The sequence below is a fragment of the Pituophis catenifer genome, unplaced genomic scaffold (assembly GCF_029215685.1).
Source record: "Pituophis catenifer annectens isolate HBS135680 unplaced genomic scaffold, rPitCat1.0.hap2 SCAF_1, whole genome shotgun sequence".
NCBI lineage: Eukaryota > Metazoa > Chordata > Lepidosauria > Squamata > Colubridae > Pituophis > Pituophis catenifer.
In genome coordinates, this window is record NW_027256881.1 from 272,369,388 (window position 1) to 272,394,764 (window position 25,377).

The 25,377-nt window shown below is 36.2% G+C and overlaps 1 protein-coding gene across 1 annotated transcript; it reads left to right on the top strand.

Moving 5' to 3' along the window:
- Positions 1 to 913: 913 nt before the first annotated feature.
- Positions 914 to 24,010, top strand: API5 (apoptosis inhibitor 5). The gene is made up of 14 exons (XM_070935904.1): positions 914 to 1,107; positions 4,548 to 4,709; positions 5,108 to 5,201; positions 5,971 to 6,036; positions 6,635 to 6,786; positions 12,506 to 12,712; positions 14,476 to 14,580; positions 14,985 to 15,074; positions 16,677 to 16,858; positions 18,243 to 18,336; positions 18,895 to 18,951; positions 19,246 to 19,322; positions 20,118 to 20,254; positions 22,107 to 24,010. The coding sequence occupies exons 1-14, from the start codon at positions 1,039 to 1,041 to the stop codon at positions 22,184 to 22,186; spliced, it is 1,572 nt and encodes a 523-aa protein (XP_070792005.1). The 5' UTR covers positions 914 to 1,038; the 3' UTR covers positions 22,187 to 24,010.
- The last annotated feature ends 1,367 nt before the right edge of the window (positions 24,011 to 25,377 follow it).

A 25,377-nucleotide genomic window follows, 5' to 3' on the forward strand; every position in this document is an offset into this window, starting at 1 on the left:
CCATGTTTCCAGTGTCTTTTTCCCCACTTGGAGCAGAACCTAGAAGGAGATTTCTTCCAACAGTACACTAAGAGCATATGCACCAAAGACAAATTCCTTGTGTGTCCAATCACACTTGGCCAATAAATAATTCTATTATGCTAAAGTTTTTGCAGGTAAAGACGGATATAACCCCTGCTACAGAAAGTGCATCGAAACATTAAAATGATTCGATGATCCGAGTAACCAGAGCAAAAGAGACTTCTTCTTCCTAGCGTTATTATGGCAAGGTCCGTTTAAAAATAGACCATTAAAAAGAGATAAAAGAGCAAAAGAGACAATTCACCCAAAATGCAAACCGGAAATTTAACCCCCTTACTAAAAAAACTCAATACCTTAACATAAATAGCGAAATGTGTAGAAAGACACCATAACAATCCTATCAAAAACATCCAGAGAGAAGGACTTGGGGTTTTCTTGACTTCCCCGTTTTAGCCTTCTTGGTGGTCTTCCATCCAGAGATGAAAATAATGCAGAGAGATCTCTACGTGCATAAACTGTAAAAGTGTAAAAAAAAAAAAATAAAAAAAAAAATTACGACATGTATAAAATGAACAACGGCTCGGCTTCCAGCTTTTAACGCGAGTTTTAGGGACTCTTGTTGGAGTCGGGCAACGAGTAACCCTATCAGACGTCGTCTGCAAACCCACGCTGGCCATCCGGCGATCACCCGCGTTACTCCAACTGGGTAAAGCGGAGTCACGTGCCTCGATCCGGGACGCGCGCCTCCCCCCCCTTGGTGACGTCACTCGCGCAGCCGCCAGCCAGCGGTAAGGCTGCATTGTCACCTCCTCCACGACAGGGGCCGCTGTCGGACGGGATGCGGAAAGCCTTTTGGCCCGCCGGATGTTGCGTAGCTGTGCGCGGCCTGGCTTGGCGGTATCGCTGGCTCGGGGTTTTTGGTGTGGAGGGCAGGGTGGTTGTGTTCGCCGCTGCAGCAAAGGGCGTCGGAGGTAAAGGAGGGCGGCCGGCCGGAGGAGCAGACGCCGAGGAGGCACCATGCCCACCGTGGAGGAGCTCTACCGTAATTACGGCATCCTAGCCGACGCTAAGGATACCGCTCCGGAGGTGGGACGCCACGGGGGTTTGGTTTTGTTTTGTTTTGTTTTGTGGGGGGTGGGGGTGGATTTTGCCCCTTTGGGCTTCGGCCTAGCGGGGCAGAGAAGGAAAGGGAAGCCCTCTCGGCTCTCCTTTTAGCTGCGGAGAACGTTGGCTTTGGATGGAAGCGTCGCCTCGGCCAACCGCGGCGCGAAGGAGCCGGTACGCCGACCAAACTCGACGAAGGCCGGGGATCCGTCCTTCTTCCCTGTTCGTTTTGTTTACCCCAAATCCAGCTTTCATTTATCTCAGGGGGTGGGCAAAAATGTGGCCCTTTTAACAACCTGTGGACTTCAACTCCCAGAATTCCTGAGACAGCCAAGCTGTCTCAGGAATTCTGGGAGTTGAAGTCCACAGGTTGTTAAAAGGGCCACATTTTTGCCCACCCCTGATTTATCTAGTTTACCCGAGGCCTTTGGAGGCTTATTCCCCAAGGGGATGGGGGGGCGGGGAGATTGCTGCTCTCGTTTCTCCCGCGCGCTGTGCCGGATGGATAGGATTCAACTTACACAAACAAACGAACGAACAGCAGACGCTGCCCAGTTTTGCATAAACAAATGATTGGCGGACCCTAAAATCCTCTCTTCCCTCTCTCTCCCCCACCCCCAAATGAGAAATTTGGCGAGTGCGTGTCGCCTCCTTTTAAGAGGTACTCTTCGGCCGAGGTTAAAAACGAAGCGGTTAAGGCTTCTGGGATGCTCTTAACTTCACTCTACCAACTGGAAGGTTTTATAGACGGGATCCTGTGAAAATGGACTTTAAAATGTCCCTTTTAAGTTCTGCTGGGATTTTCTTTAAGGCTGCGGTTTGTTTTGATTTTTTCTAAGTGCTGGGAAAGGTGCCTCAGTGGCTAAGATGCTGAGCTTGTCAATTGAAAGGTCGGCAGTTCAGCGGTTTGATTCCCTAGTGCCGCCTAACGGGGTGAGTTCCCCTTACTTGTCCCAGCTTCTGCCAACCTAGCAGTTCGAAAGCACATAAAAAATGCAAGTAGAAAAAATAGGGACCACCTTTGGTGGGAAGGTAACAGCATTCCATGCATCTTTGGTGTCTAGTCATCCTAGCCACATGACCATGGAGACGTCTTCGGACAGCACTGGCTCTTCGGCTTTGAAACGGAGATGAGCACTGCCCCCTAGAGTCGGGAACGACTAGCACATATGTGCGAGGGGAACCTTTACCTTAAGTGCTAGGAAGTAGCAATGCCTTGGCAGCATGGATCATTTCATTGAGAATTTATACAAACGTGCTTTTTCCTAGGAAATGGTCACCTCTGTAATAGTAAAGTATACCTCTATGTTTCAGTAAATGTCAACCTTTACCTTTCGGTATGTTAATTAAAGACAGGGTAGAGAGTTGAGCGCTCTTTCTGTCGTAGTGGATAATGTAAAATGTCAATTTTGAAAACAAAAAAATGAAAGTGCTCATTCTTTTCTTTTGAAACATTTTCTTAAAATACATCGGGATATGATAAGGTGCCATATAAAAAAAAATCTGCCTTGAGAAATATTCAAGGCTCCTTTTCTGTCTGGCAGGTTCTTATACCATTGTTGTATAAAGTATCAAGTTCATTATCATTTTTCCTTTAGAAAAAATATATATCATTTTTAAATGATATAATATCATTTAAAATAAAATATCATTTTTCCTTTAGAAAAAAGGCACTCAGTTACCCTTTTTGCGCTGCAATTAGGTGAAGCCTTTAATTTACAATTTCTGGAGAAGAGGATTAGTAAGTTGCAGCAAAAAATGGTCTAGATAGACCATTAGACTGAATCTAATACTGTCTTTAAGGAGTTACAGGCACACTGATTATGTAGCATATATTATATAAACATTTTCTATATTAGATATGCCTTGTAGGATACAACAGAAGTCCTGTTTTTCTGTATTTCATTTCAGTCTTGTACTGAAATATTCAGCATATTAGAAAGGAAAACTGTACAAGTAGTACATTTATATGCACTAGATCCCCACCCCGCCCTGCACATTTAAAATGAATTGGCCTCTTTAGATTTTCCGAAAATATAGTAACTATATGTTTTGTGTAATCTTCCCTTTTGGAAGAGATGTATTCTTACATTCAGGATCATTGGCCTTTCAGGTGAATACAGTATAGAATATTTTTAAAAAACATAGAGCCTACTAAGTAGAGAAAATAGAGTTAGGTACACAGAAATCACAACTGTTGGTATCTCCTTAATTAAAGCAACAAGATCCAAGGAGAAAATGAAAGTTCTTTAAGAATTTGCCAGTGCAGTATTAATTTCCATGTCTATGCTGAATCACATTTGGATTACTGTACAGCTCTAGTGTTAAAATACTTTCAGTCCTTTAACCGATTAAGCTTAGTGTTCAAAAGCCAAAATACATTAAGAATTGCAACAGCTATCAGCTATAAAAGACGCTTAGTGTCAGGGTGGATAAAAATCAATGATTTTTTTAAAAAAATCCAAAAAATCGGATTTTTTTTATTTAAATGGATTTTTTTTTATTTTTATCGAATTTATTTTAATAAAAAACGGGGTAAAAATCTATCGTAAGATAGTTTTCTATTTAAGATACATAAATAATTTAGTTTATTCAGCATGAAATGGAGCTTAGTTATGTAGCATGAGGCTGTATATTCTGCAACACTGGGACTATCGGTGAGTCAACAATGGGTCAAAGGAGTAGCAGAGATGACAGTTGCTCTTTAAAAATTATGATTTAAATCAAGTTGATTTAAATCAAGCCTTTTTACTAGTGATTTAAATCGTGATTTAAATTGTGATTTAAATCAACTCGATTTAAATCAAATCCACCCTGCTTAGCATTATGAACTTCCAAAGAAAGGCCATTCTTAACTAAAAAGGCAGCAGACATTTTCTGGTTGCTTGGTATATATCAGTGGTTCTCATCCTTCCTAATACCACGACCCTTTAATACAGTTCCTCATGTTGTGGTGACCCCCAACCATAACATTATTCCTAAAACCATTGAAAATATGTGTTTTCCAATGGTCTTAGGCGACCCCTGTGAAAGGGTCGTTCGACCCCCAAAGGGGTCCCGACCCACAGGTTGAGAACCACTGGTATATATGGAGGATGATAAAAAACAGTGCTTGTGGAAAGATTGCAGTAAATTGTTTCCATACGTATATTTATTATTTCATAGGCTAATACTTTAATATGCTAGGAGGAATGGGAGCTAGCATATTACACCTTTTGAGTACACTTATCAAAAACCATGTGCATCAGTCATTACAAAATGTGATGTCTCTGCTATGGTAAATGTTTAGTCAGAAATGATGGGATAATTATGAATTATTAATAGATAATTTGCTTATGAGAAAATTTTCTGGCAAATGCAATTTTAATTTTTCATTGCTTACTTAAAGCTCTGCATTCTTAGAATTCTCTCTTCTTTTCTAGCACAAAGATGCTTATCAAGTTATCTTGGATGGTGTCAAAGGGGGTGCTAAGGAGAAGAGATTAGCAGCACAGTTTATTCCAAAGTTCTTCAAACATTTCCCTGAGTTGGCAGATTCTGCTATAAATGCTCAGTTGGATCTTTGTGAAGATGAAGATGTTTCGGTAAGTGCCTTTTTCTTTACAAAAGGGAACATGCTATTGGAATGTGCATTGATACAGTACCTGAAAATCTCATTAACAATACATTTTATGTGCCTTTTTTGCCCATTCTCTGCAAGCAGTTGCAAAATCTTTTTAGGTTATGGTGTAGCTGTTAAGATTGTTAATAATAGTCCATTCCTTGTGCTATTATTTCTGCTATTTTGCACAATTAAAATATATACAACAGTTGCTGAATTACATCGTAAATCTACTAATAGCATAATATGCTAATGTTGATTCATTAAAATCCTAAATATTTTTCATGCTGGATTTTCTATTGTGATGATCCTGATGCTGAATCTTCTGTAATTGAACATATATTATCCAGTTGTTCCATGTGTGTCTTTTTTTGTTTATAGATCCGGCGCCAGGCAATCAAAGAATTACCTCAGTTTGCTATGGGTGATAACCTCCCTAGGGTAGCAGACATACTTACCCAGCTTCTGCAATCAGGTGAGACAGATTATTGTATTAGTTATAGTAAAAGGCACGGTTAATTATTCATTACTATAGCTTTCTTGCTTAAGCTTTCTTACTGTTTTCTTATCAGAAGTTGTACTATTATATTTTTGAAGAATTTCTCTTCCCTTTATTCTCATTATTTTTCACATTATTCCTAAGTATTATATTTTCCCGTTGAAAATATGATATGAGTAAGGGATGTTGTGATCTAAAAGATAGATGCTAATTTTGAGTCTTTATTAGCACTGCTAATACTACATAATGCAGAAGAAACATTTGGATAGAAGACACCTTGCAGCTTCAAATTCTTTTTTAGGTATTACCTATATAATCTTGTGGTCACTAAAAGTCAATATCAACTTGATAGCATATAACCAGTTGGGAAATTGTGCTTTAGATACTGCTTTGGAAGTGCACTACAAAAGCTAAAAACTGGCATTGATATCTGTTAATTTTTTAAATAATGATACCTCCAAGTTCAGTTTTATGTTTGTGTCTGGTACAAAATGAACCTTTTTCTTTTGTTCTTATTGCGGTCATATACTTATATAGTTGGTATATATCTGTACATGCAAGTTTATTGTAAATATTTAGCCAGAATCATTTTTCTCTGAATTTTATATTTTCACTGTCTTGGTTTCTTTGTAAGGGTTTTGCCTGGAACAGTTTATTGTGTGAAATTCTTTATTTCCTGAATTTCCAGTATTTGGCACTATCTAGCTTAAAAGAATTGCTGATCCTTTGTTTTCTTTATTTTTAGATGATTCTGCAGAATTCAACTTGGTTAACAATGCTTTGCTTAGTATATTTAAGATGGATGCTAAAGGTAAAGGCGTTTTATACTAAAATATTTTATGTTAATATTTTGAAATAAAATAAAGGACTGAGTGTACTTTGTCGCATTAAATAGAATAAAAATCAGAACAAAAGATGTTATGGCAACAATAACAAAATTACTTTCAAGGAAAAGAGTTCAACGCTTGCACTGTGATAGTTATTTAGAAATATAATACAGATCAGTTAGAAAGTTATAAAAATTTTAAAGCTATGTTTTCTATATTATTTCAATTTACATATAATGTAACTATAAATGGATTGCATCCAATTGGTATGTCTCAGCATACCATTTTATTTATTTATTTAAAATATTTGTATGGCTGCTCACTTCAACAAAGGTGACTCGGGTGTTTACAAGAAGAGTCAACAAAATTATTCTATTTCTCCCTTACTCCCCTTTTAGAATCTGTTAATCAGATTTAGGATAAAAGCGATGGGGCTGGGAGAGCAGTTAAAAAAGGGGAAGCTTGCAAGGAAAGAACTCAAGTGCCCTTTGATATTGTTGGATGTAGCCTTAAATGTTTAACGAAAAGATCAGTTCCTTTCAGTTATAAATAAACAAATGAGTGTCTTTATTGTTGTTTTAGGAACACTTGGTGGTTTGTTCAGTCAGATTCTTCAGGGAGAGGATATTGTGCGAGAAAGAGCCATTAAATTCCTCTCTACAAAACTCAAAACACTGCCTGAAGACGTGCTAACAAAAGAAGTTGAGGAACTAATACTAACAGAATCAAAGAAGGTGAATATATTAATCTTGTTAAATGATTGCAACGATTTTATAAACAGCATGAACTGTTGTACAGCATTTTGACTAGAAAACAATTAAATTAACTATAGCCATTCTCAAAAACCAGTTGGTGTTATTAATGATATTTTGGCATTGGTAAAGAGATATTTTCTTTCCTGGATTATGACTCTCTGCGCTCAGTTACTCAAGGCCTTGATCATCTCTCATCTAGACTATTGCAATGTGCTTTACATGGGGCTACCCTTGAAATCCATTCAGAAGCTGCAGCTGGTGCAAAATAGGGCAGTGAGAGCAGTCTTTGGGGCCCCTACATTGGTCCACATTACACTTCTGTTCCATGAACCTAACTATCGGTCTGCTTCTGAGTGTATTTCAAGGTGTTGGTTATGACCTTTAAAGCCCTTAATGGCAAAGGTCCAGGTTACATGATGAACCAAATCCTACTATGACAAGCCAGGCCTTGTGCCAACAGAAAGGTCCTACTTTGGATCCCATCAGTCAAAGAGCTCTTGACTATCAGGATCCAGAAGTAGCGCCTTCTCTGCTGCAGCACCTGCCCTTTGGAATATCTTACCCTCTAAGGCAGAGGTGGGGAACTATGGTCCCTTTACGACTTGTGGATTTTCAACTTCCAGAATTCCTGAGCCAGCACCCTCCTATCCTTCCACAAGATCCTGAAGACTGCCAGTTGGCCTGGGGAACCAAATGGGGGACTTCCACACTGGAGGTATCTGCTGGATTGATGGCAGACTCCAACTCTCCCCCCCCTCCCCTCCTATCTATCTTTTTATTATCATAATCATGTATTCTTGTTGTCTTCTTTTACACTGTTTATTTTATTCTATTATTTCTGATAATGTTTGTTTCATTCCTTCTCTTTTATTGTTGTAAGGTGCCTAGAATAGCCCCACAGCAAGATAGGTGGCAAATAAATTTAACAAATAAATAAATGTAGCATGCATGGTGTGATATTTAAAAAGTGTTGGGTACAATGTAGGTGAACAAATTTTTTTCCCAATGGAATAACCTTTCTGTTCTTTTGGTTTACCTTGAAGTTTCCAGATGAAATTCCATTGTTGCAGAATAGCATAATACAATTTAGTCAAGCTTAATTTGATGATTTTACTACATCAAAGATGATATGTATGCTATGTTATCTAAAACTAATTTCAAACTGTATCAAAATAAGACCTGACAAGTTTTTCTTACTAGTATTATAATTATACTTATAACTTAGTATAAGTATAAGTTATAAGATGGAACTGCATGACTGCTCGCATATATATATATATATATTTTCTCAGGTTTTCGCGGGTGTTTGTATGTAGGTCTTTGGTTATTCGGGTCTTCTCCCACATAAAATTGGAAGTGTCTTGGCGACGTTTCGACGAAGTCTCATTCGTCATCTTCAGGCTGGTGTTCTCGGCTTCGTACTTCCAGGAGCACGAAGCCGAGAACACCAGCCTGAAGATGACGAATGAGACTTCGTCGAAACGTCGCCAAGACACTTCCAATTTTACGTGGGAGAAGACCCGAATAACCAAAGACATATATATATATATATATATATATATATATATATATATATATATATATATATATATGTGTGTGTGTGTGTGTGTGTCTTTTTCTTTTTCGTAGGCTTTTATGTGCATATTCTTTCTAGCCAGGTTTTACCTACGTAAACTAAGTTGTTTTGCAGCTCTGGTTGTGTGAAATCTCATTCACAAGCTTCAGGGCTTTTTTTCTGTTGACAATTTCACACAACCAGAGCTGCAAAACAACTTAGTTTACGTAGGTAAAACCTGGCTAGAAAGAATATGCACATAAAAGCCTACGAAAAAGAAAAAGACACATTATACCTTTACAGGGGGAATATTTGAGAAGTGGGTGTGGCTCACTGACGAAGCCTTATAAGGCAGAAATAGCTATTTGAGTCTCCCAGAGAGCAACACAGAGTTGCAGTTTGTCAACAGAAAAAAAACCCTGAAGCTTGTGAATGAGATTTCACACAACCAGAGCTGCAAAACAACTTAGTTTACGTAGGTAAAACCTGGCTAGAAAGAATATATATATATATATATATATATATATATATTTGTTTATGTAAGTTTTCACGGGTATGTATGTGTGTATAGTTAATATTTCGGGTTTCTTCCCGTGTAATTGTGGATATATCCCTAAAAGGGTAGAAGCGACGTTTCGGCAGAATCCCATCTGCCATCATCAGGCTTATGCCAGTAGTCATTTTGCACTAACTGACGTTGGAATTTCAAATCTGGTGTTGGTATTCTGGGATGGCTCCACCTTTTCATTCTGATTGGTTGGGAGTCCCAGTATGTGTTTATTGGTTTGGCTTCGGGTGTATGGTCGGTTTTTCTCCACTAGGTGGCAGGGCTTCATCTTTGTGGCTGGTTTGAATATGATTTGGTTGGGATTTTTTTGTGCAATGTTTGGTCCATCTTCCACATATGGTGTCAAGATTCGTCTATCTATGAGAGCAGGTTTCCAAATAGTAGGCAGACGTGAAGTGTCATCCCGTTTATTCATGCAATATGGTCTTCTTTCCATTTCTATTGCTTCTCTAGAATATATACTTATATTACTTCAAGATGCCACATATAAACCCATAAACACAGACCCAACAACATATCTAGAAAAAACCACGAAGATAAAGATAAAATCAAGTACTATAAGTAAAGAAATCCAACAAAAAATTATCCCCAGAGAAAAATCATCAAAATGCCCAAAACTGTATGGCCTCCCAAAAATACACAAAGATGGAATACCTCTCAGACCCATAGTAAGTTCCATAGGCTCACCTTTACAAAATCTAGCCAGATATTTAGCAAAACATCTTCAACCTTATGCAGAATCTGCTGCTTCATATGTACAGAACTCATACCATTTCATACAAATAATAAAAAAGCAACACATAAAAGAAAGTGACCTTCTTGTAAGCTTTGATGTTGTATCACTATTCACACAAATACCTGTCAAAGAAGCCTTGTCATCAATTAAAAACAAATATCAACTACCAAAACATATCACAAACTTAACAGAACATTGTTTATCCAACACATATTTCATACACAGAGGACAGAGATATAAACAAGTAGAAGGTGCACCAATGGGATCACCATTATCACCAGTCATCGCTAATCTTTTCATGGAAGAATTCGAATCCAATGCCTTAGAAAAAACTGTTAACAAACCAAAATTATGGCTCAGATACGTTGATGACACCTTTGTGATCTGGCCACATGGAAGAGATAAATTGGAAAACTTCTTAGTACATTTGAACAGCCTCCATCCCAAAATAAAATTCACCATGGAGATAGAATCAGAAAACCAGTTACCTTTCCTCGATGTATTAATTTATAAAAAATCTGATGGCACCTTAGGACATACCATCTATCAAAAGAAGACACATACGAACCGCTATCTCAACGCCAAATCACACCACCATCCAGCACAAATAAACTCTGTTGCCAAAACATTAACCACAAGAACTAAACGTCTGGCTGATGAAGCACATTTACAAACTGAATTATACACACTAACTAATGTACTGACATCAAATGGGTTCTGTAGAAATAAAGTCATCAATATGATCAAACATACAACACCAAGACAGAATAAAAAACAAGAGGAACAAAACAATGGGAAAGCCATCTTGCCCTATATAAGGGGTACAACAGATAAAATTAGCAAAGTACTACAAAAACATAACATCAAAACCATATTTTGCACAGATAGAAAGATATCGTCCATTCTGAGAAACCCCAAAGACAAAATAGAATTAGAAGATCAAGGCATATATGAAATCCCATGTGCTTCCTGCCCATCAACATACATTGGACAGACCAACAGAAGAATGAGTGTGCGCATCGAGGAACACAAAAACTCAATACAAAAGCAAGAACACACATCATCATTAGTTCAACATATAAATACAACAGGACACAACATTAATTTTAATAAAACAAAAACAGTTGCAAAAATAGAACATCTCAATGGCAGGATAATCAGAGAAGCAATAGAAATGGAAAGAAGACCATATTGCATGAATAAACGGGATGACACTTCACGTCTGCCTACTATTTGGAAACCTGCTCTCATAGATAGACGAATCTTGACACCATATGTGGAAGATGGACCAAACATTGCACAAAAAAATCCCAACCAAATCATATTCAAACCAGCCACAAAGATGAAGCCCTGCCACCTAGTGGAGAAAAACCGACCATACACCCGAAGCCAAACCAATAAACACATACTGGGACTCCCAACCAATCAGAATGAAAAGGTGGAGCCATCCCAGAATACCAACACCAGATTTGAAATTCCAACGTCAGTTAGTGCAAAATGACTACTGGCATAAGCCTGATGATGGCAGATGGGATTCTGCCGAAACGTCGCTTCTACCCTTTTAGGGATATATCCACAATTACACGGGAAGAAACCCGAAATATTAACTATACACACACACATATATATATATATATATATAAAGTATGCATTGTTTCTGACGTTGTGCAAACTATTTCAATTTCATTATCCCCATTTTGCTGAATAACAGTCCAGACCTTGTTCTTATTGTAGCAAAAACATTCAGAGTCAAAACAAGACCATCCTGAGGTCAGAACACTTTCAATAAGATGAAAACACCTATTACAAGCTCTTAAGGTTTAGAATTGAAAAATGTTGGCACATTCTAGTTATTAAAGTTTGTCTAGCATTAGTTCCCATCTTAACCGTATTGCAGATTTTTTTTTTTTTATTTGATTTATATGCCGCCCTTCTCCGGAGACTCAGGGCGGCTTACAGTGCGTTAAGCAATAGCCTTCATACTTTTGTATATTTTATACAAAGTCAGCTTATTGCCCCCACAAACTGGGTCCTCGTTTTACCTACCTTAGAAAGGATGGAAGGCTGAGCCAACCTTGAGCCTGGCAAGATTCGAACTTACTTTAATTGCAGACAGCTGGTGTTAAATTACAGTGCTTTTAGTCTGCAGAGCTATCCAGGCTCCTTTCACATTGAGACGTGTCAATATTTTTTTCGTTTTCTGTTTTGCTTAACATCTAATCTGAAAAAGAATTTCTTGAATTTATCTATTACTTTTGTGAGAGCCTTAAGGTCTCCTAGGATCCTACATTCCTATATCCAATAATTCATGTGAGATTAACAGAGTTCTTTGTAATACTAATACATTTTTCTCAGTTTGGCTCCATGCAATTTTAAGTCTAGTTGATTCTCTTGATCATTAGCCTTTCATTGGAGGACAAAGTTGTTTTAGTTGATCCTAATAAAAATACTATTACCCTAATTTAATACTACTGTTAAACAGTACAACAGTAGAATTACCTGCCTAAAGGTAAGAACTTTGCTTGTTCGCAGTATCTTTTGCAAATTGCTTTCTCATGTTGTAATGATACTACTATTGCCTGTAACCACTGTAATCAGACATTCAGTATGATATAACAAATAAGAATATAATTAAAATCTTTGCTTAGTTATTGAATGAATTTGGAAGAAATTAACATATTAGGCAAGGATGCTATTATAGACTAAATGAGCAGCTATTTAAATACTGTGTACATTGCAAGTAATTACAAAATCACTTATTGGGTAAAGAAAAGGAATATGCAAATTTTCCCTTTCAAGTGCTATGTCCTTTATTTCCTGCTTTCTTCCATTTCTTCAGGTGCTTGAGGATGTGACAGGGGAGGAGTTTGTCTTATTCATGAAGATACTATCTGGCTTAAAAAGCCTTCAGACAGTAAGTGGGAGGCAACAACTAGTTGAACTAGTGGCTGAACAGGCTGACCTTGAACAAACCTTCAATCCATCGGACCCTGATTGTGTGGACAGACTCTTGCAGTGCACTCGCCAAGCAGTTCCACTGTTTTCTGTAAGTATTCATGCTAAGGAATGTTGTGTCTTTCATGCCAAGTCTAAAAAACCTGTAACTGGCATGGTTGGAGTGAATGCAGGTAATCCTCACTTCACAACCATTTGTTCATCGGCTCTTCAAAGTTACTCACGACCATTCTTCAACATTGTGACTGCCACAGCATCCCAGTGGTCACCATTTAGGTCCTTAGCAACTGGCTTGCAATTATGGTAATTATAGTCTTCCACTATCACATGGTGGCATTTGCAACCTTCACTGCCAGCTTCCAATAAGTAAAGTCAATGGGAAAGGCAGCAGGAGGTCACAAATGGCAATCATGTAATGTACATAACAACTATGTGAGGTTCGCTTAACGGCATCAACCATAACTCTTAACTTGGTGTGGCCACATCATGTCATGCTTTGCGACCACATATCTTAGAGACAGAAAAAATGTTAAGTGGGGACTACCTGTATTCTATGATGCAGGCCACAGCTATGTATACATTTCCTTTGAAAATCATTTTTATCTTGATTTTGAACTCTTACTCCCCACCGCTAATCCAAAGGGGCTGACAGTGGAAAAACAATAACAAAAATTCAATCACAGTGCATTAAATAAGGATTTGTCACTGAAAGATGTAAAAGGGTACAGAAGCCACAAAGTAGTAGACCTTCTCTACTAAGTGGAAAAATATAATCCGTAAACAAGAATAAAAGTTTCAAAATAGATTAAGATTGAAGAAGAACAAATAATAACTTCTAGGATATCCATGACAGTAATTACCTTCTACTCTTGTGCTATAGAACAGTAATTCTGTAATATAGTAGCAATTCTCCCAGATGAATAATGCTAAAATGGGACACTGCAGGTGGCCATAAATGCGACCTGGTTGGCAAGTGCCCAAAATTTAGTTTGAGCATGGAGGAGAATGGCCATCAGAATTTGGAATCCGGTTCATAAGTATCCCCACAGTATGCGAGGAATGCATTCCCATTAAAAAAGCTAAATATGTAGTACCATAATATACCTATTCTTATAAATATTTTCCAGTGGGAGAGTCATATTGATAGTGTTGCTGAAAAATCTTTTAATACTAAATATTTGCATATTACTCACTTTTGGAATGTGCTTACCCATATTACTCTGCTTCCTCTTGCATACATTATTTAGATGCATTTTATTAATTGTACCTGAACTAAAATGATTTATTCTACAGTATTTTTATTAACAATAGTTTCAATTAAATTCCTTATGGTTTTATGGCATGTAGCATACAGCAGCTAAAAGAGAATTGATACATTCTTTAAAGTTCAGTTCAAAATTTCAACTTCAAAATGTCCTTTTTTCCTTATACTGGTTGTTTTTTTACTTTATCAAAGTTTGAACTTTATTACAGATCTGTTATTCAGTTTTATAGATGAGAATGGATGAAATGTCAGCCAGCACTTTGTCTCCTCCAAAATACTAATTTGCTTGAGTATGAATAAGTAGTTTACTTGCGGGGTGCCTAGAGGGTTAAGGGCAATAGTGTTACAACTGTGCATAAACAGCACTGTGTGAAAATGAATTTCCCATGAGGATGCTAGTTTGAAAGAGGGGTTAAAGAAGCCATCTATATCAAAATAGATGGCTTCTATTTGAAGTTGAAGTTAATTCATTCATCTCAAAAAATAAGGCTAGGCTTACCTGGTAATAGAGAATTGCAACAACCATATTGATACATTTTTCCCAGTGCTAATAATCTTACAGTAATAATTGCTGTTCTGATTTGCCACAGAAAAATGTTCACTCTACAAGATTTGTGACTTACTTCTGTGAGCATGTGCTGCCAAATTTGAGTTCTCTGACCACTCCAGTTGAAGGCCTTGATATCCAATTAGAGGTAAGCTAATCTGAATATATCTGACATGGCTAGAATTATTCAGTGTATATATGAAACGAAGAAATGTATACTTAATAGTAATAAATGCCTTTAAAGTTTTATTATCTTCAAAATCTTTCCAATAATTATATAAAATTCCATTTCATTTTGTACATTGAAGTGCAAAAATAAACAAATTACTTCTTCCTAAGGTTTTCAGTCTAGAATAATCTAAGGTATACTGCATTCAGTAAGCAGGCATATTTTTTAACAAATCAGTGTTTTTATTAGTTTCACTTACTTATGTTATAATCAGTGAGCAAGATTTGTTTCTCAGGTCTACTTCTGTTTAACATTGTCATTGTACAAAGTTATAAATCTTCATTTTTACTTCATTTTCTAAAGATAGAATTTATCTTTTTCAGGTTCTAAAATTACTTGCTGAGATGAGTTCCTTTTGTGGGGACATGGAAAAGTTAGAATCAAATCTAAAGAAACTTTTTGATAAATTACTGGTAAGTGTATTCATAATCTTAGAAACATTGTAAATGTTCATAATTAGACTTAAATTTCTGATGATTATTCCAAAAATTTTCAAGAGGCAACTGGACTTTCTAGGGTTGGGTTTTTTGTTTGTTTGTTTTGTTTTGTTTTGTTTTGTTTTTTGAAGATTGGAGATAGATGATGTCGTATCCCACCCCCTCTGTTGAGAGAGAGCTGTTCAATTTTGATATAGATAGCCTCTTTAACCCCTCTTATTTTGGACAGAGAGGATGCTAGTTTGAAAGAGGGGTTAAAGAAGCCATCTATGTCAAAATTGAACAGCCCTCTCTCAACAAAGGGGGAGGGATATGACATACATCTCCAATCTACAACACAGTCCTTTCAACAGTTCCAAGAAAACTCCACACCAATTTGCACCACTCAGGTGACCCTGATGACACAGATAAACCTCCAGGTGACCTTAATGGCCCCCTAAAAGAATGCAAATGTTCTGCTGTCTGCAAGGAGTATAAATCCTTCCATTCCCCACCATCCAGTCAGAGCTAAAGAAGCTTCTTGGATGAGAAGCAAAATGTCTTCAAAGAAAAACCAGAAACTCCAGTTGCCTCTTGAAAAAAGCACCTTTGGGACAACCATGACCTGGATGACTGAGAATCTCCATAGACATTCTGATTGTTATATAAACATTTCAAGAATTAAAACATTCCTGAATGTTTTAAAACTGGACAATCAATTTTAAACTGTATGTGTCATAATAGCTAACTATTTTAGTGGATTAGTTATATATAAGGTGGGTGTGTTGTGTGTGTGTATAAAATTTGTGTGTATGTATAAAATAACTTGTAAATGTATAATACATTTATATAAAGCATATGTGGAAATGCTAAAACATTCTGAATGTCAGTTCTCTGTGATAGTGCAACATCTAAAAAGTAAATGATTGGCAGTTTGTAGGACTTACTTTTATATTAAAGGGTAGCGGTCCATGTACTGTGGTAATACATGCTGATCAAAGTATTGATTCTATTAGTCACTTCTACTATAGAGTCAGAATTTTAAGTGCCTTTAAAAAATACATAACATACATATATGTTGTTATAGAAATAGCAAGACGTGAGAATTAAAGCAATTTTCAGAAATTGGAAAGTAGGAAACTGCATATGAAATATAAAAGAATTGAAAAACCTTTGCTACTTAATCAGACAAGTAGGAAAGACAAACTACTAGGAAAAATGCTGCCAGTTATTGTACAAGGATGATGGAATGAAATTCTTCATTACCATAGCAATCTTATTTGTAGATACTTATTTAAAGGAACATTCAAATGGAATCCAGAGTGTTGTTCTTTTGACCAGTGCTATTCTCCCAGTAGGATTAAACCCCTCATGCATTTGTGTACCCAAAAATCTGCTTTTTGAAGTTTGTTTTTGTGCTCTTGGGTGGGGGAATGGAAGAAAACAATAGAAAGCTCAATTTATAAATGAAAATGTCATTTATCGGTATATTCCAAAATGTTGGAAGTAGCTCATTATATATCATTTCTAATAATTTGAAAAACATGAGAACTATTAGCTGAAAATAAATACTATATAACTTGTATTTCTACTTCTCAGGAATACATGCCACTTCCTCCAGAAGAAGCAGAGAATGGGGAGAATGCAGGCAATGAAGAGCCTAAGCTACAATTTAGTTATGTGGAATGCTTGTTATATAGCTTTCATCAACTAGGACGAAAACTTACAGATTTCCTAACAGCAAAGTTGAACACAGATAAAGTGAAAGACTTTAAAATCAGGTAGTACTATGCAGGCTTTATTAGAATGAAAATAATATGTCCAGGTTAGAAATATGAAGTATTTTTCTGTGCTGCAAATAAATTATTCGTATTCATGAAAGAATGGTCAATGTTTGAAAGAGAAAGGTAAAAAGAGAAAAGTTTTCTGTGCTACAATAAGTACAGTATATAGCCCAGAACTACAGATTACAATTTTAGATGTAATTGTTTTAATTGCATCTTCTGAAGAATCAATCTTGTGATTTTACCTGTGAAGAAATGCTATTGAATTCTGAGAGAAAATTAATGTGATTGTGGTCAAAATTATTCCAGTAGCCTTTTCTCCACTGTAAGCTTGAGTATTGATTTCATTTATCTCAGAATTAATTATCACACATTCTAGGTTTAGCTTTCTAAACAGCACAGTTGCTGCTAAAATATTTGGATTCTAAATAATACAAATGAAATACAATTTCTTGTTGTGAAAAAAATACATTTGTTCTATTTAGCACCCATTAAATACTTAGCAAACTCAAAGAAATATCCAATAGATTTACTACAAAGTATTATTGCCCCATTACCTTTAGAGTACTATTACTGTCTTAGTGACTTTTTACATTCCAAGTTAAATAGTATGAGTTGTGAATGTAATAATATGATAATTTATGGGAAAAGCAAAAAGAAAAATCTATGGGTTTGCCTCGTCATGGATATAAAAGGCACTTGCACGTTCATACTGTTAGTAAGTTAGTAGTCAATTGTTTCATTTGATTTATTCTTGTTTTCAATAAATATTCTAATTTAGCTGAGTCAGAGCCTGCAAAATAGCTGAGTAGACAGAGACTTTTGCCAGGTGGCAAATTAAGAATATGTTCAATATGGAAATTTGTGATTTACTGCCAAGCCATAATCAAGGGAACCTAATGGCTAGTTTCAACTGTTCTTTTCCAGTATTCATCCAGAATTGTATTAGACAAAGACAGAGACTAATAAAAATACTTTATCCAAGTTCCCATGATGACTGCAGCCATTCTTGATTGTCCATCCAATATGCAGCAAAACTTTAGAATTTCAGAATTAATGCTAAGATATGCCTAGGGTAAAATAATAAGTGGCTACAGCCACTTATTACTTAGTACTATTATTCATAAAATTCTTCTTTTCATCAGTCAAATTATTGAACAGCATTGGATTATAATAAAACTTCACTGTTTAAATGAAATGCATTTATACCTTTGTACATGTTTCCTACTACTACAAATTTGGTGTTCAGAAGTATTTCTAACAGGCAATATAGGTTTCTTTTTTGGTGGTCAAGTCTGTTATTCTTTCCTAAGATTAAGAAGACTGTTAGTTTCACCATATGGTCCTGCACAGTTTTATATTAAACACTTCTCTCTTCTAGATTACAGTATTTTGCTAGAGGACTTCAGGTTTATATCCGACAACTTCGTTTGGCGCTCCAAGGCAAAACTGGAGAAGCACTGAAGACAGAAGAGGTAAGTCTTTGACAACTTTGACCTTACATGAGTTTAGTTTAGTTTCATGTCAGTGTGCAATGTAAAACCTGACAAACACGTTACTTTCAAGTTCTTGAGTTCCTTATTGTTTTATCTAGATCAGCAATTGCAAATTTGTAAGCTCATAACAATATAAAAGATATGATGTGCACAAATAATAACAGTGATTTTGTTCATAACACTAGTATGTGAATTTTTCTCTGTTTCCAGTACTCCAAAAGTCAATCAATTTCAAGAACTAGTATAAAGGTTGTAAATAGCAAGTTTCTTAGCACAGTAATTTTTGTAGCTGTTAAGATAGCCATATCATAATTACATACTAGTTGCAGATTATTAACATGGTTTGCAAAGCTTCTGTGAATATGAAAGCTTCCAACTAGAATAAAGTATAGTATACCTATTGAGAAACAATTAGTACCTTCAGTGCCAAAATTGGACTGGGGAAAATGTCAGAGGATGTTTCAGTGTTTAAATCATATAGGTGTATGATTTAATAAATAGTCCTTTTTTTTTTCTTTTTCTTTTTTTTTTTTGCAGAATAAAATTAAAGTGGTTGCACTAAAAATAACAAACAACATCAACGTTTTAATTAAGGTAAGTGTTAAATTGTGGGACAAAAATATTGACAAGTCTACTTTGTCATTATTCTATTTGAGCAATATGTGAAGCCTGTGTCAAGTATAATGTTTATGTCTGAAAAAAAACAAGGAGAAAATGAGGTGGTTACATTTTTTTGAGATGGACACATTTTCATCATTCTGAAATATATGAGACCTTCAGAATTCAAATGTGCTTCTTTTTAAAATGAGACTTTTCTAGAAAAGTTTTTCATAATTCAAGAAATGTGATTTCAGGAAATTCAAAACAGACTTCTCGTTTTGCCTCTAGGATCTTTTCCACATTCCTCCTTCATATAAGAGTACAGTTACACTCTCCTGGAAACCTGTACAGAAGTCTGAAGTTGGGTAAGATAACAGTGAATGTTCTAATCTTTTCTTTACAGTTCAGAGAATCTTATTGTCTTTCATTATGCTTTTGATGAGCAGAGAAAAGGACTTAACAAAATATGGGGAAATGAACTAACTTTTGTGCAAGATGATCCATCTAATGTGTTGGTGTAACATATGGCTGGCAACTTGTAAATGCAACATTGCAACCCAATGAGAGGGCATCAGGTGGTGTTCTGTGTCTTTGTGGTGTTGCTGGGTAAAGAGTTCAACTTTTTAGGAGATTGGGGATTATGGGATATGGAGATCTGTGGGAGGCAAATTGCCTATTCCCATACTTAAAACTTCAGATTTTGGTCCATTTTTCAAGGGCTTCTGTGGAAACAGTTTGCCTCCCAAGGACAGTCTATTCTATTCCCAGGTTTATTTTTTAAAAAGGAAAATAATGCCATTAAAATTCAACTATTTTGAGTTATAGAAGAAACATTAATTACAACAGAACAGCCTTTTATTTTTAAGTAAATGTGCTACTGTATTGGTTTTACATCTTCTAAAGTAATTTTCTTTCCAAAGAAAACTGGTGATGTAGTCACTTTCTCTCAGCCCTAGGAAGGAGGCAATGGCAAGCCACTTATAGAACAACCTTGCCAAGAAAACTTCATGGACTTGTCTAGGCAGTCACAAAGAATCACATATGATTGAACAGAAAAAAATACTTTTTCACTGTCATTGACATATTCCAAAATTGAACATTTAAGAATTTTGAATTTTTACTTGTCTTCTAATTATATTGGCCTTGACTTTTTTTTTAAGGCAAAAACGAGCCAGTGAAGATACACCTTCTGACTTACCGGCAAAAAAGTCCCAAGCTGGCCCCAAAAGAGATGCTCGGCAGATTTATAATCCACCCAGTGGGAAATATAGTAGTAACCTGGGTAATTTTTCATATGGTGAGTATTACAATCTTAACTACTATTACAGTTCTGTCTAATTTGAGAACAATCAGCCTTTTTTCCTTTGTATCCTTTTCAGGATTATGTATGTGTCGTCTTAGCTCTTGAAGGCATTCTAATATTTCATTTTAAATGTTAAAAGTCTAAGACAAGATAATACTACCTATGTATCTGTATGATGTAATTTAGGAAATTACTGGTATAGATAGTCCTCAACTTACAACCTGTTGCTTAGTGACTGTTGCCGTTACATTGGACCTCTCCAGGGCTATTTATGATCTTATGAAATTATTTTGATTAGACTAAAAATATATTATAGAGAAAGTATAAACAATATGATTACCACAGAGTAAGAACTTATCTTATCCCGTATATGTAATTGCTATAAAAGAAAATCAGAAGGAATTTATTTGTAATCCTTTTTTCTCTTTTCTTTGGTTTCTGCACTTTTGTCTTTGCTCTTTTCTTTTTTCCTCTTTTTATTTTGCTTATCTGGTATCCTTGGTCTGGTTAACTGTCAGCATTGCACTTCCTATTAAAACAACTACATTTAAAATACTTAACCTAAACCCCATATTTATTGGGGGGGGGGGGTAATTATTCAGAAAGCCCTTTGTAAAATACTACTGTTACTTTAATTTCATATAATGGTATAAGCACAGTTACAATCATTAGCTGACCCCAAGATAAGGGAAATTATACTGTTTCAGATTTCAGGATCAACATTAGTAGTGAGTAGAATGATCTAGAAACAGTCTAGTCTGAAGCAGAACAGACTAGCTGTTTTTTAGATTGGAGCTAAACTGTTGAATTCAATAACCATTAATTCTGAGTAGAAGCAGCCCAGTTTACTAACTATTACAAGTAAAGTTTTTTTACAACATATTAAAAGTCAAATATATATATTTTAAAAAAAACCTTCATCAAGGATAGGTTAATTTTATCACATTTCTCTTAGGAATGGCTTTACAGGTAGTCCTCAATTTACAACTACAATTGAGCCCAAAATTTCTGTTGCTAAGCGAGATAGTTGTTAAGTGAGTCTTGCTCCCCTTTTACGACCTTTCTTGCCATAGTTGTTAAATCAATCACTGCAGTTAAGTTAGTAACAGGGTTGTTAAGTGAATCTGGCTTCCCCATTGATGTTGCTTGTCAGAAGGTTGCAAAAGGTGATAACCTGACCCTGAGACACTGTAACTATTGTACATAGGAGCCAATTGCCAAGCATCCAAATTTTGATGATGTGATTATGGAGATGCTGCAACTGTCATGTGAACAACTATCATGAGTCACTTTTTTCAGTGCCATTGTAATTTCAAACACTAAACTAATCATTGTAAGTTGAGGACTACCTGTACTCAGAGCTGTTGTGATTCTTACTAACTTTATTAGACACTGCTGTGTTCCCCTTACCCAAATTGTCATGTAACAACCATAATTGGGGCCTTGAAATGTGCCACGAAACAATACAGTTGTAAAGCAAAAAAAATCACGTCATGCCAACTTATAATTACAGCTCCAGTTACCGTTTTTAAGCAAATTGCACATGTGACCACAATTTTCAACTTCCCACTGACTTCCCCATTGACTTAGTGGAAGCTGACAGTGAAGGTTGCAGGGACATCTCAACTTTGAGGACTACTTGTATGTGGCTATGTAAATGAATGTAGCAGTGAGCTGTACATAGTGCTATTTGTTTTGGATTAAATTGGATATTATTTGAGTTGTTCTCCGAGAAAGAGGGGTGGTTTCTAAGTATGGTATATAAATGAAAAAATTAGTAACTGCTATTCTATGTCAAACAGTTTAAATGCACTGGGACATAACTTTTTATTTTCTTTCATTGCAGAGCAGAGAGGTGGTTTCCGTGGTGGACGAGGAAGAGGATGGGGTGGACGTGGTAATCGCAGTCGTGGAAGAATCTACTGAAAGCATTTCCAAAGCCATTACTGTATGGCTAAAACATCTTTAAAGTTTGAAGGATTGTCTGTAGGGGGCTATGTTGTCTAAAAGACTTGCCTTCTGCAAAAGACTGGTTTAAATGTTCTTACACCTTTGTATGTATGATCTACTTTTCTAATGGACAATAGACTCTCAGTGAAACAACAACTGTATTTTTGGATGTTTAACAGCTGGTATTTTGAGTTTGTGTTTGTTTTTAAAGCATCTTCAAGATTTATTCAGGAAAAAGCATGGGTGTTGAAGCTGAAGCTGCTTCCGTACAGATGTTACATTCATCTATAAATGTGGCTTATAATACAAAGGGGACTCTGTATAATAAAATACTAGATAATGGATGGAAATGTTCTAATTAAAATGAATAGGAACTTTTCTTCAAACTGAATCATATTTCCACATCGGAAAGAATTATATTGCAAAAGAGAAGTACTATAAACCGCCAAAGGCATGGTTCATTGACTGAATTCTTTGATTTTTAAAAAAGGCAACAAGGTAACGTGCTGTTATCTTAAACCAATCCAATCATTTCTGGAGAAACATGTTAATTTTAACATTATCTTGCTCTTCTCCATATATGGTTATACAACGTATGTGTTACAAATTGATTTTTAAAAGTTTTGTATAAATGTGTCCATGCAGACACAAAAAAGATCCAGTGAAAAATAAAATGCTACAAATTCAGTCCAGGGAAGATGAATCCTGTAGCAAATATTAAAGTGGCTAATTAGTAACCTCTCCCGTTAAATTAATATGTTTTTTGGCCTTGAGCAGCTGTTTCTTTTCAAGACAGTTAAATGTGTTTTAAAATAAGTAAAATTACAACATCTTATTTGTATTTTGGTTTTTTTTTTAAAAAAAAAAAAACACCTTACAATTATCTTGGTAAGTCTTCCAAAATAAAAAGCTCCTTATGGTAGACATCTTCAAACCTTTATTTAAAACATTGTACTGTATCAGATGCAATTGCTTCAGTGTTTGACATTTAACCTTTGAGACTTTTTCCCAGTTTTGTTTTTGGATTGAACATTGTAAGATGCAGATGATGGTATAAATGTCAGAAAGGAGCAAAAACATTGAAATCAATCCAACTAGAGCTGGTTTTAAAGAACTGCAAATTCCTTCTTATCTTGGACCCAAGCCCTTTTTACCATTTTGGAAGTCATTAACAGAGTCAAATATTTGTACATAGACATTTCTGACAACTTGTAATGTGTATTAGCTAAAATTAGTTTATAAAATGGACAGAGATGCATTTCTTGGTAACTACAGATTTCTTTGTTCTGATGACTCATTCATCCTTTTCTGATATAGAGGTGTTGAGCAAAATGATTCAAGTTAAGGGTCTGCTCTACAGACTCATGTTACATGTACTCATGTTATAAAGAAAGTGATTTTAAAATTTCCAAGTTGGATTGAAAAAAGGATTCTAATTTGGAGGGGTAATTTGTGTCTCCCATTAAGCTATTATACTGAAAACTGACCAGTTCAAACTACAAATAGTGGATTAGATTTTGAAACATTTTCTATTCATTATATTGCTTATTTGGACTGTCAATTTTTAGAAACCTAGCTTTTACGGAAGTTTAACTACTTTTACTACATATAGTTTTGGGAGGGGGCTCTGTTGAGTAATAGGTTGACAATATAGTTCTCGGAAATAATGTGCAAATTGTCAATTAGAAATAGCTCATTTTGTGTTAAAAATGCAGTGAATTATTTTGGAGACATCTTTTAACCACTTTTTATTTGTAAAATTTCCTTTATTCTTTTGCAATAAATCCATTTTGTAATTTTGTTAGTGATTTGTGGCTGTTTATTTTTTAATGAAATTGATAAAATGTGCAGAACAAATTATGAAGGCCTTGATCTCTGCATTTTCAGAATAGTATAAATGTTAGCAGTGTGTAGGTTTCTTATGGATATGTGACCATGTAAAAATACAATTTATTCAGAAACAAGCATACCTGGGTGTTTCTGCTTTTGTTATTGAATTCTTGACATTTCGCAGCTCCGTTCTGAATAAAGCCACGGAAAACGGCCCCTTTAACATTTACCGTAATTCTTGGAATATTCGTGAGTCTCCAACTGACAACCAAAAGCAACTAATTATTTTCTTCACACAATCTACCACTTAATAAGCTAGTTAATTTCATGTGTCACGGATGGACCAATATCGCCTCAGCTGGACTTTGTATTTGTATATAGTCGACGGCTAATGTATAATTTAGATATCGGAAACAAAAGGACACATTGAAAAGTATTTATTTAAATCTGGTCAAAACCTGGCCTGCAATAAGCGGTCAGGGAGACGAAGCTGTAAGTAGAAAGGAATTAGAATAGAGCTGGAAGGGACCTTGGAGGTCGTCTAGTCCAGCCGCCTCCTCAAGCAACAGACCCTATGCCACTTCAGACAAGTGACTATCCAGCCTCCTCTTAAAAACCTCAGTGATGGAGCGCCCACGATTTCCACTGGTTAACTGTCCTCAATGTTAGGAAGTTTCTCCTCAATTCCAGGTTGCTTCTCTCTCTGATTAGTTTCCAACCATTGTTTCTTGTCTTGCTCTCCGGTGCTTTGGAGAATAATTTGACCTTCTTTGTGGCAGCCTGGCAAATCCTGGGATACTGCTATCATGTCACCCCTAATTCTTTTCTTTAGATTGGCCAGGCCCAAAATCTGCAGCCGTTCTTCATATGGTTTCGTCTCCAGGAAAAAAAGAACATTCCTCCACATACACACACAAAAATTGAAAAGAGGAACTGGGCAGGCTTCCAGTTTCCAAAACAATCCTTCGGCGCTTTTTTTTTTCCCCCCAAGGAGCTGCCCTATAATCACTCGCAGCAGTCCGAAACGAGGCCAACACCCTTGGCCGAGCCAACAGTGACTTCGCGTTTTCAAGCGCTGCAGGGCAGGTGCAACGCCGGGGTAACTTCCCCTTCGCTCCGCCAACAAAAGGGGCGTGGAACTTCGTTCGGCTGACGGCGCCACAGAGCTCCTGATTGGCTGCTGCCTCCGAGCTGCACGTGGAACCGCAGGACGGGCGACGAAAACAAGTAACAGGCCGCGCCTTCTCCCTTGGAGGCAACGCCCACATTCCTTTTGCCACATTCCTCCTCCCGCCTCTGGCACTCCTATAGAGATACTAAAAAAAAAAAAAAATCGA